Consider the following 17496-nt stretch of genomic DNA (forward strand, 5'->3'; position numbering starts at 1 on the left):
TGGATCTGCCTGTTGTGGACGTTCCACGTCAGTGGGATCAGGTGATGTGTGGCCTGGGAGGCAGCTCATATCTACTCACTCTTGTCGTCAGCTTCTCCTGTTGGAGGCAAGCCCATCCCCCAGGTCTTCCCCTGAAAACAACGCTTATCCCATTGGTGCCTTGTAAATGTCTCCATTAAATGGCCTCACGGGTCACCCAGTAGCCCAGGCAACGCAGAGGTGAGAAACGCTCGCATCAAAATGTTCTTTCGTCTTTTGTTCTGCCGTTTTGTTTTCAGATTTTCCTGTCCCAGATTTTCCTTTCTCGCCTGCTTGTTTGCTGACCACAAGGAAACTTGTTTGGGATTTTAGACTTGATTAGAAAAGTAGTTGTACATGACCCTGACTTGAGTACATCTTCTGCCCTAAAAAAGTCATCGACGAGGACTCAATGGGCAGAAGGTGGTAACGGTGACAATGTTCTTCCTTCGGGAACTTGGTTTATGGCGGTGGAGTGTGGCCCAGGGCCGACTCCAGTTCAGCCAGGGAAGCCCCCAAGGGGCCGCGGAATGCCTTAGGTTCCAGATCGGTGTATCTTTTGTTCATTGAGAGAAAATTTGAAATACAGGAAAAATACAAAGAATAATATCATACATACCAGCTTTATTGTTTATTATGTAGAATTGACAGTGGTTAACATTTTGTCTTTTTTCAATCACAGGGTTAAAATGTTTCTGATACAGCTCAAGTCTCCCTCATCCTCCTGCCCAGGCCCCTCTGCTCAGAGGCAGACACTGCCATGATTCACTGTGAATTCTTCTCGTCCCTTTTCCTCTTTTTATATGTATCAGTGGTCTCTATATACTGTTGTGTTATTGTGTAAAAATGAATATATATATATACCTGGTATCACACTGGGCATGTCATTTATAACTTACGTTTTCCACTTGGTGTTATATTTTTAAGATTTGTCTTTATTTATTTTACGTATCCACTCATCCATCCATCCACTCATCCATCCACCCATCCACCCATCCACCCATCCATCCACCCACTCATCCATCCATCCATCCACTCATCCACCCATCCATCCATCCACCCATCCATCCATCCATCCATCCATCCACCCATCAATCCATCCACTCATCCATCCATCCATCCATCCACCCACCCATCCATCCATCCATCCATCCACCCATCCATCCATCCACTCATCCATCCATCCACTCATCCATCCATCCATCCACCCATCCACCCATCCACCCATCCATCCACCCACTCATCCATCCATCCATCCACTCATCCACCCATCCATCCATCCACCCATCCATCCATCCATCCATCCATCCACCCATCCATCCATCTGCCCTCTTGGCATTACAGAAATATCTTTTTGGATCTTTGCTCTCTACTTTCAGCAGCTCTGTTATGTCCTTTGCAGTATTGCATCTGGATCACGTTGAGGGGGTAAAAGCACGGAACCGTGTCATCTTGTGGTTTCATTCATTGCTTGGCAAAGCCAGAGAGCACCCACCTCCCCACACCCTTTCACTCCCCTCTGCCTCCATTTTCTCTGTGAGGTGGTGATAATCAGCCTCATTGTCCTTATTGTTTTTTCGGCAAAGCAAGGTCATTATTTTATTTATTTATTGATTTATTTACTTATTGCGGTACGCGGGCCTCTCACTGCTGTGGCCTCTCCCGTCGCGGAGCACAGGCTCCGGACGCGCAGGCTCAGCGGCCATGGCTCACGGGCCCAGCCGCTCTGCGGCATGTGGGATCTTCCCGGACCGGGGCACGAACCCGTGTCCCCTGCATCGGCAGGCAGACTCTCAACCGCTGCGCCACCAGGGAAGCCCCTCATTTTTTAAAAAAAAATTAATTTTAACATCATTATTAGAGTGTAATTGCTTTACAATGGTGTGTCAGTTTCTGCTTTATAACAAAGTGAATCAGTTATACATATACATATGTTCCCATATCTCTTCCCTCTTGCGTCTCCCTCCCACCCTCCCTATCCCACCCCTCTAGGTGGTCACAAAGCACCGAGCTGATCTCCCTGTGCCATGCGGCTGCTTCCCACTAGCTATCTACGTTACGTTTGGTAGTGTATATATGTCCATGCCTCTCTCTCACTTTGTCCCAGCTTACCCTTCCCCCTCCCCATATCCTCAAGTCCATTCTCTAGTAGGTCTGCGTCTTTATTCCTGTCTTACCCCTAGCTTCTTTATGACATTTTTTTCTTAAATTCCATAAATATGTGTTAGCATACAGTATTTGTTTTTCTCTTTCTGACTGACTTCACTCTGTATGACAGTCTCTAGGTCCATCCACCTCACTATAAATAGCTCACTTTCGTTTCTTTTTATGGCTGAGTAATATGCCATTGCATATATGTGCCACATCTTCTTTATCCATTCATCCGATGATGGACACTTAGGTTGCTTCCATGTCCTGGCTATTGTAAATAGTGCTGCAGTGAACATTTTGGTACATGACTCTTTTTGAATTATGGTTTTCTCAGGGTACGTGCCCGGTAGTGGGATTGCTGGGTTGTGGGAAAGCTCAAGGGCCCTCCTGTGAAAGGCCTGCGAGAAAGTCAGGCCCCGAGTGCGCTGGTTACCGTTCATGGCGCGGGGCAGCTTGCCAAAGGCGGAGAGGAGCTTTATTTTCATACGTATCATGAAGAAGCAAAAAGCCTATTTAACCAGCCCCAGCTCTGTGTGCTGTAAGGGTTCCGTGCTGCGTCTCCCCGTTAGCTGTGAGGCTAACACTCTGTACACGAGAGTGGTCAGGCCGGCTCACGCGGTCTCAGTGGCCCAAGCGACACACGTCTGGCTTGGTGTGCTCTTCTGTTTAAGCTTGCTGTCAAAACCCACTTAAATCCTGTCGAGAAACGAATGCCTGGGGCTGGAATTATTACACATTCTGTCAAAAGCTTTGGAAACCCCACAGTGTGGTGAGAATATTGTGGTTCAAAGGTCACCCTGGGGAAGAGCAGAGCTCTCCTCCTTCCCTGATGTCCCGGGCTGATCAAATGATCCAGAAAGTGGCAATAGGAGGGCACGAGTCATCAGAAGTTAATTTCCTGCATTAGTGCCGAGGGTGAGGCTCTTTTCTAGCACCTTTGCTCTGTGGTTGCCTTTCCCTGGCTCCTTCCCTCCCGGTTCTGACCGTTCTGCCCACAGCCCTCCTTTCTGGGCGGACAGACAGGAGCTCTTCATTCCACTCGGTCCGCACAGCATCTGTCCCCATGTGATGTGGCCACGCCTCCCCTGTCTCCCTTTCTCTGCCTGGAATCCACTTCGTGGCCCCGCCTGGTGAACCCTCCCGATTTGCGGCTCCGTCCTGTGCAGTGGGACCAAGTTGAAACTCATCAGCCCTCTGGTCCATTCATTCCAGACCCGCCTCTGGCAGCTGTGTGACGTGGGGAGCAGTTCCTAGGGTTTACGGCGTTCCTCGTTGGGCTTGGGGCTGCTCGTACCTCCTCCAGGAGAACCTAAGGAGAAGAGGGTGCGTTTGACGTGCTTTCTTTGCTGGGCTGGCGGGCGCACAGTGAGTGCTTTGTGTCTGCAGTCAGGACGATTTAATTCTCCCCCGCCTGCCCTTACCCACCTCCACTTACTGCTTCTAGGAGGACCTCTTTAGCCAGCATCATATCCTCTGCTTTGCTCTGAGCCTGCCTGAAATCGTGGGGACCAACAGAGGAAAGTGAGCTCACCTCCAGGGAGGGTGTGAGTCTCTGACAGAGCCCAACTAGTGCCTCTCAGTGACTATGGCCTTGACAGCCGCAGAGGACCACTAGCTGGCCCCTTAAAAGTCACCAGGATGCACGGTCCACCCACCACTTCACCAAAGCATCCGGAGCTGCTGTCAAGCATTTACTCTTTGGAAAATGTTATTCCGACTGGAAAAACCCTAACCCTAATCCACAGCCACTTTGGCCTTTAGTGTTTAAACCTTCAGAAGCACTAGTGTGGTTCCTGGCCATCAGCTTCCTTGGGCCAGGCTGTCCTTCTCGGTCACAGTCACCCACCGTCTTCCCCGTTCCACATACATCCTTTCGTGTGTTACCCGTGCCAGCGTCTCCATGTTTTCCACCACAGGTGCAGCCTGGTGGGTGTCTGTCCGCGGCAAAAAGCATTGTTTCATTTGGACGATTGCATGCGGAAACCGCCCCTCACAGTCCTGGGGGGCAGAGGTTGGCGGGTCTGCAGATGGCGCGTGAACAGCCGTTAGAGGCCAGCCGCCCCTCGATGCCCCTTTAAATGACTCCCGGCAGGTTCTGTGTATCAAGGGCCTTTGAAATGCATCCCGAAAGAATTGAGGATGGTGTGAGATGTGCTTCTTTTGCAATGAATGATGTGCTCAGAAACTGGGATTTCTTTCAGGAGATCTTGCGTTCCTCCTGAATGCACTGCGGTCCGTGTTTCCAGCTCTGTATCCTGAACAGGTGAACGGGGGTGATGCAGGGGGCTCCCTCGGCACCACGACCCCTGAATGCTTTGTCAGGCCACCCCCTTGTTCTCGCCTTTTCTGGGAGGAAGTCAAGAGTGAGCTGGACTTAAGTCTCACCTGAGGACCATGAGTGAGCAGCTGTGGCGGGGGAGGTGATCTGAATAGATGGTGTAATCCAACCCGTGTTGCTGCTTCTTCCCTTGGCCTCCAGACGGCTCACTCTAACAACAGACATTTTACACAGTGTAATATTTACCATTCCTCAAGCTTTGTCTAGACACGTCTTACCCTTCTGACATCTTACAAAACAACCATTGTCATCATTTCTGTTCTGCAGGGCCCAGGACAGATTTGGAGAGCAATTTACTCTCTTACATAGAATTCTCTTGCCGTGTTTTTGTGAATCAGAACAGCCTGTCCAACTTCTGCCTGCTTCTGCCCCACGGGCCAGCCCCTCCGGTAGATACACGTGACCCCAAGGCACCAGGTTGTGTGACCCTCTGTGGATCCTGTGAGCTAGTTGGCCACACAGACACGGCCCAGTGTGGCCCTCTGTGTGTGGCAGGGGCTTGGCCGTGGTCACAGTGTGATGGGCTGCCTTGTGTCCCCGTAAAATTCATATGTTGGAGTCCTGATGCCCAACACCTCAGAAGGTGACTGTATTTGGAGAGGAGGATCTTTAAAGAGATGGGTAAGGTGAAACGAGGTCACTGGGGTGGGGCCCTAATCCCATAGGACTTGGTGTCCTTATAAGAAGAGGAGGTCAGGACACAGACGCACACAGAGGGACGACCCCGTGAGGACACAGGGAGAAGACGGCCGTCTACACGCCGAGGAGAGAGGCCTCAGGAGGACCCAGCCCTGCCCACACCTGGATCTTGGATTCTAGCCTCCAGGACTGGAGACAGTACATGTCTGTTGTTTAAGCCCCCTGGCTGTGGTGTTTTGTTACAGTGGCCCAAGCTGACTCATACACACAGATCCAGGGTCTTGCCTGGTTCCCCCAGGCTGGGCGCCTGCCTCTCTCGGTCTCCAGGGCCAGGGTGCCTCCCCTCGAGTCCAGGTATTTCAGGTTTAGCCTCATGTCTTGCAGAATAGCTACAGCTCACGTTGGCCATGTAGGATTTCTCTCACTCTCTTCACTGTAGATTTCAGTTTGACCATGAGCTCTACCAGCGGAAGGGCCAGAGTTTCGTGCGTGTTGACCGCACGCCGACCACAACTCTGCCCACTTTGGTGGTGTGTCTCTCCTCTCAGGATTTTTGGGTCGTTCAAGGAGCTGATGAGGTCTCGGTGCACTTGGTGCAACGTGGGGCCCCGAGAAATGGTAGCTCCCACCATCCTCTTCCTGATCCCGTGGGGACCTTGCTTTTCTGCCGGGTTCTGTCACCCAGGACGGTTCCACGTATGGAACTTTGTGTTCAGTGCAGTTCAGTTCCAGTGACATCCACTGAGCTGCACGGACAGCAGGTATGGTTGTGGCAAGAACAGGACATAAACCCTGTCGTCACGCAGCAGCTCGGAGGGCCAGGGGGCGCTCTCGCCAGCCGAATGCCGGTGGTGCCAGGAGCCGGGAGAGGGAGAGGGTGGGGGATGTGAATGGGTGCATCTTGGAGGGGGACGTAGATGGTTACCTGGGCTTGAACGTGCCTCCCTCTGGAGGATGCTGAGGCTGGCCTGCGGGCGTCCTCGGAGCTTCCTGGTTGCCGGCTGCCCTCCTGTCATCCGGGCTGATGCCGGTCACAACCCCTCCTCTCTCTGTTAGAGTGTGCACGTCTCTGCGCCTCCCATTTCCAAACCACGCAGCTCCCGTGTTGAGCGCTATGCTTGTCAGGACGTAAGCGAGAAGCACTCTGACGTGGGTCTTGGAGATGCCCTTACGTCCTCTCGCAAGTGTCCTGTGTCTTAAGCCACGCAGCTCAGCCAGACCCACCGGGCGGCCTTGAGATGCATCTGGATGTCCTGACATTTGGGCTGTCGCAGCAGGAGATCAGTGAGTGACAGGTACCGACTCCTACCTGCGTGTCAGGAGAGAGGGAGGAGGCATACATGCGTGTCCCACCTCCCAGGAGACAAGAAATGCGGGACGGAGAGGCTGTGACCTGCAGGCTGGACAGGAGGGGGCAGGGGGCAGCCGGATTAGCTTGAATGGTCCGTGGGCTGTGGGTTCAACTCGGGGAGCCCAGCGGTCAGCTCAGCTGGGAGACCAGAGAGAGGGTGAGTCCCTGACCCCGTGGGAGGTGTGAGTGCAGTTTCAGCTGGTAGACGAGGTGGGGAGGGGACGGCCAGCTGGAAGCACAGGTGCACAGGTGCTGGAGGCTGGGGGCGCACGTGGCCTGGCTTTCCCGAGGACTGCCGGCGCGTTGCTGGAGTGTGTGTGCGCGTGTGTGTTTGTCTGTGCATGTGTGTGTGTGTGTGTATGTGTTCGCATGTGTGTATGTACAGGTATATATGTGTGTTTGTGTTTGTGTCCTTACGCGTTTGTGTACACGTGTGTGTGTATGTTTTTATGTGCGTGTGCATGTGTGTGTGTGCCAGTGCACACGTGTGGGGTTGGGGCCAGGGCAGAGGTGGTACCGACAGGCAGGATGTGGGGAGTTATTGGCTTGAGAGGGGACCCTGGCGGCCGCTCAGGGAGTCAGGTTGTGTGGGCCCGAGGGACATGGGGTGAGCTCAGTGCAGTGGCTGCTGGAGTGACCTGGTGAGAAAGGCTTGGGGCTGCTGGGCAGTGGAGGTGGGACAGATGAGGACTCACACACCTGAGGTCATGGATTAATGCAGACCAGTCTGGAAGCTGCGGGACAGGACGGAGTCAAGAGGTCCTCCTGGGTTTGTGGCATGGGAGGAGGGGCAGCCGCTGAGATCGGGGAGCAGGAGGGGAGGGGCAGGGAGGGACGATGGGGGCGTCTGTTTGGGGGTTGAGTTGTTAGGTTGGTGTCATCACTTAGCCCACGCTGGAGCCACTCATCTGTCAGCTGGCGTCCAGGTCCCTGCGTCTCCCTGCTCGGTGAACTTGGGCTCATGGTCAGAACCTTCCTTTGTGTCCAGGGTCCTGCCACCGGTCCACCACTGTCACCATTGCTGGCCAGGGTCCTGCCACCGGTCCACCACTGTCACCATGGCTGGCTGAGGAGCCTGTTCCAAAATCTTGTTAGTCTTGTGAATTCACACCAGGGTGAAAATCTTTGTTTGAAGTGCTCTGTTGTTCTTCGGGGGTTTTCTTTTGTCCATCCTCCCTGAAGCCCAGCTGTTAAGTAGAAGAAAGGACACCACGTCCATGGCGCTCCCCTGCTTTTTCTGGGAGACACGTCCGCGGCTAATCTGCACAGCACCACATGCCTTGAGACCTGTGACGTTGTCTATTTTTCAGAGTATCTCGGAGCGTAGCCTTTACTTCTTTGAAAAAAGTTATTTAGCATCTCCCAAATAGCGTCCCTCGCTATGGAGGTGAAACTGCTTCTCCCTTGTAACTGTCAACATTTAACATTGGGGCAAATTGACAGGTCATTGGAAAATCTGAACAAAGGCAGTATGTCCCTGGTCCACAGAGGACCTGAACGTAAGTATTCTTTTCTGTTTTCTCAGTGACTAGACGTCTGGTATTTTATGATTTGTCCGCACTGAGGTGCCGCGGGCACAGAGAGGAAATGACGTGTCAGTTAAATAGCGAGGACTTCGGAGCCGGGCCGATACAGCTTGGGTTCGGATCGAACCTCCACCATTTTCTAGACACGCGACCTTGGGGTAGTTACGTGAGTCTCGGAGGCTCAACTTGCTCATCTGGAAAATGGGAATAGTAATAATTGTTATTACATTGTATTTTAGCATATAATTATATATGCATTATAGTTATTGATACAATAATCACACTATATCAATAATAATGATTATAATAATAATAAGACTCTCCACTCGTGGTTGTGTTGAAGGCAAATGAAGTTAGCACAGTTTCTGGCATTTAGGAGTCAATACATGTCAGCCACGACTGTGTCATCATCATGACCACTGTCGTCACCATTGTGCTCACTCTCGCCACCATCAACACCACCCCATCATCACCATCACCATAAACACCATCAACACCACCACCGTCATCACACCCCACTAGGCTTTGAGCTCCTTAAGGGGCAGGAACCCTTATCTTTTGCGGGGACGCAATTCAACCCGTAATGACATGTATTACATATGTTCCGTCTGCTTCTTACAACTGCCCTGCAAGTTATGCAGTTACCATGGTTTTCATCACAGAAACAGGGGGACCACTGGGTTGGTAAATTTGCCCAGGATCCCGAGGTTAGTGTATGCAGCTGGAAATCCAAGCCTTTCTGCCCTCCGACCTCCTGCTGCTTCTAGAGCGGTTTCTCAGTGGCGCCCTCTAGGCGTGTTTTTTGGAGCGGGACATTCTTCGTTGTGCCGGGCTGGCCTGTCGCGACTCAGCGTCCCCAGCCGTGCCCCCTAAGTGGCTGTGGACACCAGTCTCTGGGGTCATCTACAGTCGCCACACAGATCCCCTGGGGGATGGCTTTCAGGCTGTGCTTTGCTCAGCGCCCACTTGCTGGCAGGATCCTTTCTGCCGGCCGCAGGGAGGGAGCCTCAGGCCCGCTTTGGATGCTGGCCTCTAAGGGAACTTGAGTTCGCGCGTCCATGGAGCTGGAACCAGAGGCCGACAATGATTCTCAAAGCAGGAACTGGCGAGATATCCACGGCCCTACTTGGTCACCTCTGATACAGCTCCGCTGTTGTGTTGGGAGTTTCCAGACAGTCTTCTCATTCAGCCGAAGATGGCAGGGGTGCAGCTGGCAGTCACTGAAGCGAACGATCGGCCCCCACCCAGCCTCGCAGCCCCGAGAGGAGCTCTGAGCCTTACTCTTGAATTCAGTCTTTGCCATCGGAGAGGGACAGACGGCACATTCATGCCCGTGGGGTCAGGTTTCCCGGCAGTGGGATTCCGGGCTGCCTGCTCAACCGACCTGTTGTCGAGAGCAGGGGTATCCTCTTACCCAGCAGGGAGGAGCTCTCCCGAGGCAGAGGGTCAGGGAGATAGTAGCGCCTTTTGCATCCTTGGGCGAGCAGAATCCTCCTGCAGAGGGTTGGTTCCAGCCTCGTATGCAGTCAGACTTGGTCGTTTCTGAACGCTTTCACAGTGATTAAGCACGTTTTTGAGCCCCTGCCGATGGCCGTGCAGTAGAATATAATTTTAATTCAGTAAAAATTAGAAGTGATGGTCAGAAGCGGATTTGGCCTAACGCTTGTTTTCCTGGTGTGTTGGCAGGTCTCACTGAAGGGACCTGGGAACGTGACCAAGTCGTGTCGTTCTGGTTCTTAGCGTCTTCGCTCTGTTCTTGAAAAGTGTTCGTGGTTGGTTTGCAGACACCGTCTGTACTATTTAACTTTTTCAAAGATTAACTTTCACGGCAACTGATACGATTTCTAAATCAAATCATTCTTCATAATTGCCGTTCTTTATGGTTTGGGAGGGGCGGTGTCAGTGTTTTTGCAGCTGTTACGTTCAGAGTCAGGGGTGTGGGGCGCTTGTGCCCTGGGCTTTCCCATCAGTGAGGTTACGAGAGGAGACGTCCACCTGGGCCTGAGATGCCAAGAGAGAGCGATCGGGGTAAAAACGAAGCCACACTGTAATTCACTCGCGCCGTCGTCCTCGGTCTGTTTCCAAGACCAGCTACAGCAGCACCATGAAACTTGTGAGAAATGCAGCTTCTGGGGCCCGACCCAGACCCGCTGGCTCAGACACTCTGCTTGAAGGGGGTGCGGGTCAACAGTCTGTGTTTAACAAGCAGGGAGGTTTGAGAAGCTCCGTACAAGTGAGAGAACTGCCCAGGGCAATAGGTGGTGGGGAGTGATGACCAGCAAACACAGCTGGTTCCAGAGATTGGAGCCAATGGTGAGAGCTGAGGCCACAGAATCAGTGAGTCGATCTGAGCTTTTCCCCTTTTATATTTACCGAAGCGACAAGAAGGTCGTATGTTTCATCCAGAAAAGCCAGGGGGTCCAGAGCTCAGAGGAGCTCTCGGGATGGAATGGAAGCACCTTTGGCGTCTCTGACCACGTGCCGGGGTGGCATCCTGCATCACTAACCAGGGGTCTCTGTCCTTCCGCGCAGAAGTGCATTCGATTTAACCCCGATGCGACGGTGTGGGTTGCGAAGCAGCGGATTCTGTGCTCGTTGAACCAGAGCCTGAAGGACGTCCTGAACTACGGGCTGTTCCAGCCGGCGAGCGACGGGCGAGACGGCAAGTTCTTGGACGAGGAACGGCTTCTGCGCGCGTACCCGCAGCCCGCGGGCAGGGGCATCCCCTCCCTGGAGGTACTGGTCACCGCCTCAGAGCCTGGGCGTGATGGTGGAGGGAGGACCTTCCCCCAGTTCCATGTTTGCTTCGGACTGGGAAATCGCTCTTAGCTCAAAACAGTAGTGTGCATTCTCAAGGTCGCAGCAGATATTGTCCTGATTTGCGGACCAGGGTGCAATTTTTAGCCATTTGTTTTCCTGCTGTGGATTGGATGAACTTGTTGGAGGGACATCTTGGTGTGAGCGGACCATGGGTCTGACTCAGGCTCGCGTCACCTGGAGCTGTGAGCCCTGGGGACGCAGAACGGGGTTTGCCTCTACCTCCTGAATCTCCCCCGACACCCCGCCCTTGGGCTCAGGGTGGCCCGTGGCCATCCAGCTGTTGTCAGAAGCATGACTCCCGGGAATGACCTGTGGGTTCTTTGAGCCGCTGTGGCCAGTCACGTGCTCTTGGGCTGACTCGTGAAGTGTGGGTGCATACACCCGGCAGCCTTACATCCACAGAACGTGTGTCCCCCGGCTCTGCCCTGGGGAGCCCGGGCTTGCTGCACCCTGAGTTTACGTACGGTATTTCCACATTGTATATTTTTATTTATTTTTATTTATTTATTTATTTTTTGCGGTACGCGGGCCTCTCACTGCCGTGGCCTCTCCCGTTGCGGAGCACAGGCTCCAGACGCGCAGGCTCAGCGGCCATGGCTCACGGGCCCAGCCGCTCCGCGGCACGTGGGATCCTCCCGGACCGGGGCACGAACCCGTGTCCCCTGCATCGGCAGGCGGACTCCCAACCACTGCGCCACCAGGGAAGCCCCACGTGGTATATGTTTAAATTAATTTTTAAGCAACTACACTCCAATAAAAACGAATAAAAAATTTTCATTGGCGCATAGTTGGTTTACAATGTTGTGCTCCTTTCAGGTGCACAGCAAAGTGAATTAGTTATCCGTCTACATACAGTCACTCTTTTTCAGGTTCATTTCCCATATAGGTCATTACAGAATATTGAGTAGAGTTCCCCGTGCTGTGCAGTAGGTCCTTGTTGGTTATCTGTTTTATATACAGTAGTGCGTATACGTCAATCCCAATCTCCCAGTTTATCCCTCCTCCCCCGCCCCACAATTATTAAGACAGCGACACAAGTAGGTGGAAATGTGGTCGTTTCTACCGTGACCCCACACGTCACTATTATTATCAAGTGATCGCATTCGTTTCAGCTTAGTCAACAGTGAGAGCCTGTGAGGGTGGCATCATGGGTGGCATCTGGGCCCTCGAAGGGGGTTGGTCTGAAGTCAGAGACATCTTGGACCACGGCAGCCCCTCATCTGCACATTCCCAGGTCTGACAGTGACTTTGAAGCTGAGATTCTGAGACCCCCAACATGTGTTGGACCAAGGAGAAGGGTTTCCGTCAGGAAAAGCTGGGTGCCCCTGGGGAGTCAAGTGGTTCCCTGTTCTGGCCTCAGTTTGCTCACCTGTGAACTGGGCGTCCATTGAAAAACCCCTTGTCAGGGGCCTGCTCACAGCCTGCCCCTTTCTCGGCATGGCCCACGTGCATGGGACGGTCAAGGATCTGGTCTGATGGAGCTTACAATCCTGTAGATGACAGGCCAGGAACAGTAAACAAACAGCTCATTTGGGAGCTGACAATTTCTATAAAGACAGTAAAACAGGGCGAGAACAGGCAGTCCGGAGCCTACCCTTGATCGGAAAGCATCTTGGAGGAGGCGACATGGGCCCGTCCCCCAGCCCCCGAGAACCGAACAAGAGGAGGCCTGGGAGAGCCCGGTGGGACCTGGGCAGGGCTGTGCCCTGCCTTTCAGGGCAGCCGGCACGCGTGTCCTTCTGCTGTCCCATCCAGGGACTCGTGGCAGCCGAGGCTGAGAGGCGAGCACGTGAGCATTCGTTGCCCCATGTGGCTGGGTGGTCTGTGACATCAGATGGACTTGGTCCAGTCCTGGTCACTGTGGGACCCTACCTGCCACCCCACAGCCTCTCTGAGCCTCAGATTCCCAGCTTTGAAATCGGGGAACATTACTACCGTCTTCTCGGTGGCTGTGAGGCTCGGGTGAGCTATTCCTTGGGACAGTGATCTTAGCATAAGGCCTGGGGACGGGCGAGCGCCTGCACTGGTGGGTGCTGTAGCTGCTCTTGCCATCAGCTCTCATTGCCATGAAGGAGCCACTTACACGTGTGTTCGTGCCTCTCCTTGGACCACCATCCTGCCAGGTGGTCCGCTGTGTGGGGCTGAGCCTGGCCTGGAGGTGGACCCGCCAGGGGCAGCCTGGATCTGAACTCTTTGCCTTGGATCGTGGCCATAAAACACGGTTGGCTACGTATGAAACACAGAGAAAAGAGCAAGAAAAGGATGTGTGTTTCTGAGCCTACATCCTCTAGCCACAAGCCGTAAACATTTATGACTGTGGAAACAGACATTCTCCTCCATGTGTCCCCCTCCTGCCAGGAGATGTTGTCGACCCAGCATATTTCTTTTTATAACTGAAAAAGCACCATGGACTTGAATTCCTACAGATCCGTCAAGTTAGCAAACTCTGTTACATCCCCTCACGTCACTCTCAGTGGTTTCTGAAGCCTCAGAGCCGTGACGCATGAAGATAAGCAATAGGGAGTTTCACGGCCGTGCCCAGAATGTGCTGTCCTGGTTGAATCTAGAATCTGAGGGCTAGAGTCCTAAAACGGCCTGCGTCTCCTCCTGCCAGGTCAGTTCGAGAAGGCGGACGCTTACCGTTGGCGACGGTGCACGTGATCCAGGAACGGGGTGCGGCCTGCGTTTCACGGGACTTTCTGATTTCACTGGTTTATTTCGGCACCTAAAAAAATAATCAAGTTTTTGTCTGTGGCACTGAGGGATTTTGTCTGTTGTGGGATTGCTCTTTCGTTTGGAGTGGAGGGGAGGAGACGATAAGGTGGTCACGCTGGAAACTTCACATGGGATGAGACTTTCGGGGTTAGGTCACCCCCTGCTCCGCACCCTTTGTGTCACGCCTGTGCTTGTTTAAACTCCTCGGAGTGGGAGGGAATCAAGGGAAGTTGGGGAGGGAAGGGTAAGACAGCGTCTGCCCAGCACCGGTTCTGTGCCAGGAAGCTCACATTCAATCCTCGGGGCACGCTGGGAGCTCTGTGATCCCCGTGCGACAGACAAGGAAACAGAGTCTGAGATGGGGCAGGTGTCCAGCCCAGTGACTCGGCTGCTAGCGAAACGGAGCAGGACCCTGTGGGCCTTCCCTCCCCGCCGTGTCCTCCGCCTGCCTTTTGTCTGTGGAAGAACTTTAATCAAAAAATATGTTTGGGCTTCCCTGGTGGCGCAGTGGTTGAGAGTCCACCTGCCGATGCAGGGGACGTGGGTTCGTGCCCCGGTCCGGAAGGATCCCGCGTGCTGTGGAGCGGCTGGGCCCGTGAGCCATGGCCACTGAGCCTGCACGTCCGGAGCCTGTGCTCCACAACAGGAGAGGCCGCAACAGTGAGAGGACCGCGTACCGCAAAAAAAAAAAAAAAAAAAAAAGAATATGTTTAATCAGAGAAGTGAGAAAATGCAGAAACAAAGGAAAACAGTCAAAGGAGACCAAATAGTAATAGTTTAGTCATTAAGCATAGTCAAGGACCTTTAGTTCCTCCTCAAGGGCTAGAGATAATATTCTGAGCCGTATCCTGTGAGCTGTCTTATAGATACTGAAACCCCTACCAGGTGGAAGCAGTTAACCGCATGGTGACCAGACTGTAGCCATGACATAAGCTGCCACAGTTCCGAGAATTGGCCTCAAAGAAATGGGAACAAACCAACCCTGGAACTGAGGCTAACAGGACCTAAAGCAATCAAGGTGCCGCTGGTCAGAGTACCGATGACCAATTTCAAGATGACTGCCGGAGCTGACCGTGCTGTCTGCATGGAGCCCCCTCCCTCTGTCTATAAAAGCTCTAGCCCACTGACTGTCAGTGGGGGGGAGTTGGCCTTTGGACGGGAGTCCACCCTCCCTTGCCTCCAGGCTGCCAGCATCAACATAAGGCAAACTCGCCTTTCCACCAACCTGGCCTCTTTATTGGCTTTTGAGCGGCGAGCAGCCGGACCCCACTTTCCGTTACCCTAGGGCAGTGGGGGGTCTGGAGTTGGAGCCGTGTCTCAGCTCAGAGTCCCAGTGACTCCCAAGCTGCCAGCCTCCTTCCCAAACCCGCCACAGGGCATGTACTACAGAGGCAGCCAGGGCACCCAGGAGAAGGAACAGGGCATCAGGTGAAAGGCGCTGGGGATTCGGAAGCAGCCTGCGGCCCCAGTGCACCCTCCCGGGCGCCATCACTCTACCTGAGCAAGGTAGACTTACTCAGCAAGCCCCTCTGTTTCCATGACGTCTCTGCCAGGTTAGAGGAGGTGCCGTGCCATTTGAAGGAGCGAGTCTGAGCCCCAGAGTCCCAGGCGGAGGCTGTGGGCTGAGGGCAGGTGGCTTTGCCAGGCTGGGGCTTTTCTTGAGTGTGTTTAATAAAGGTTGACGATGTCGAAGACAGAGCCCACGTGAGAAGCGGGTCCTGATTTGCTGCCATGCTGACGATGCAGAGGAGAGCAGAGCACATCAGCTCCTGAGTCTGGGTTGCTCTCATTTCTTTTTGTGACTTTCCAGCCAAAACGGCGGCAGCATCTCCGCAGAAGTTACCCTTACGCTGTCGTGGGCTCTGTGGTGCGAACGCAAGTAGTTTATTGAACACAAAAGGGTTTGCTAGGGAGCCCCCGCCCCGGGGGAAATACCCACGGACAAGGCAGGTGTTTCCTCTGAACGGCTGCGTGAAATATTTACCTGGTTTTCTTTTTTTCCTGTTTGTGTGTCTGTGCCAGTTTCGCTACAAGAAGCGGGTGTATAGACAATCCAACCTGGATGAGAAACAGTTGGCCAAGCTGCACACGAAGGTAAGCGAGGACTGGTTGTGTCGAGCCTTGGTGTTCGTTTCTGCGTCATCATCTCAGAGATCGGGGGAGCTCTTGGGCAGAGGGTTCTCCTTCCTGTGAGACGCTGAGGCCCCCGCTGCCGCCAGAGCCCTGTTAAACACCACCATCGTCTCCTCCCGGGTGACGCAAACGCAGTCGATGTCTGCACGTAAGGGAACTAACATCCCTGAGAGTGGAGATTGGGGCCCTGCTTTCTACTCACCTCCTCCCGGGTGTTTCTGGGAAGACGGGTGGCCGTTCCCTCTGGGCCTTCGCTGCCGAAATAGGGGACAACACTGAAGTAGGTGTCTGGTGCCGCCACTCTCGTGATTAAGGTGCTGTTTACGTAAACTGCATGGAGGTAAGACGCACAAGGGAAGCAGGGGAGAAGGAGAGGGTTAAGGAGCGAGCTGTGGGCTGTGTTCCAGGCACACCTGCGCTCCGTCAGGGATGCTGTGCCTGTCCAGGGCATGCAGGAGCTGGAGCGTGTGGTGGGCACCTCGCTCAGCATGGAGGAAGATGTGTGATACCCAAGGATGCTCTCAGATGCCCTCCTCCAGGTCCGGCCCCTCCCCGGAGAGCCTGGAGCATTCCCTGCAGAGCACAGGGAGAGCCAGAGTCAGGACGGGTACCCGTTCAGCTTACTTAAACCAGCCCTGATCTGCCCAGGTGAGCTCACCTGCAGCCGTGAGTCCACAGAGAGCATCCCCAACCTCTGGGGTCCCCTTGCTTTTGTTTCATGCCCCCATTCGTATCAGGATGGCCCTGTGGATTTTCATCGTGTTCAGTGGGTTATAATATGCCATTCTCATTATTTATTTTTGTGCCCAAGTTGTCCGGGCGTGGCCGGCGGCCCTTCTGCCTGGCTCTCCTCCCTCTGGCGCTGTCCCCACCATCCTTTGAGTACTGACGACTTTTTCAGGCACAAGATGGTCAGGTGGCTCTTGCACTTCCCCTGCCCAGCCCTGGAATCTGCCCACACAGGGGTATTTAGATTCCAAGTCTGGGCACTTCGGGTTCTTTTGATGACTCTCTGATGTGTACATGAAAATGTGTTTGTGCATTTAAAATAATGTCGATTAGTAAGTAGCAATGCAGGTGTTCGGAGAAACCAAGTGTATCCTGTGTCCTTGAGCATTTGTTAATGTTTAGTCCCAGAATGTACAGAAAGCATCCAGGTGGAGATCCGTGGGCTGAAGGGTCCAGGGGTTGGTTTCAGGGTGACTGGGGAGGGGTGTGGAGTGCGGGTGGAGAACTGGGCCAGTGAGAGCATCAGATTCATCTGACAGAGGCATCTCAGGTACTGTGATTACCATCAAATAGCCCAGGCTATCTGCTAGATGGACAGAAAATTATTATTTTCCTTGCAGATGAGTCTGGGCAACCTGGTCAGTGTTGAGCCCCTGGTCATTTTGGTCTCACGAGGAGCGACTGACTCCCTCACCTTGAATCGCTCAGTGACCCAAGCATCCGTGTGTCCACCTGCAGGTCACGGGATTAGCCACGAGTGGGTTAAGCTGAGTGAGCAGTGCCCTTCTGCTGTCCATAGCAGGCCACTCCGTTAGAGATTAGGAAACACAAATACCAATCCTCGGGCCTCGCTCAAAAGAGGATGGAGTCAGAAGACCTGGGCTGCACCCTGGAAAGCGTAGTTTTTCAAAGTGGTTCAGGCGGCTCATCCTTTTGAAAGTGAAGGAACATCCTGTGGCTCTCGGCAAGCACAGAGGTCGGTGGGGGATTTCTAGAACATTCATCCAGGACAGGCCAATTGCGTTTGCCATGTGCTGGGCTCCGGGCTTGGCCCCGGGGTTCCAGATGCAGAAGGA

General features: G+C 53.6%; 1 protein-coding gene across 1 annotated transcript in view; it reads left to right on the forward strand.

The window, feature by feature from the left end:
• The window catches only part of SHANK2 (SH3 and multiple ankyrin repeat domains 2), a 552956-nt gene that overhangs the window by 99275 nt on the left and 436185 nt on the right, over positions 1–17496 (forward strand). Inside the window, exons 4-5 of the mRNA XM_079928829.1 lie at positions 10556–10759; positions 15581–15652. Coding sequence (XP_079784955.1) covers positions 10556–10759; positions 15581–15652 — 276 coding nt within the window. The remainder of the gene's footprint in view (positions 1–10555; positions 10760–15580; positions 15653–17496) is intronic.

The sequence above is a fragment of the Stenella coeruleoalba genome, assembly GCF_951394435.1.
Source record: "Stenella coeruleoalba genome assembly, chromosome: 8".
Lineage (NCBI taxonomy): Eukaryota > Metazoa > Chordata > Mammalia > Artiodactyla > Delphinidae > Stenella > Stenella coeruleoalba.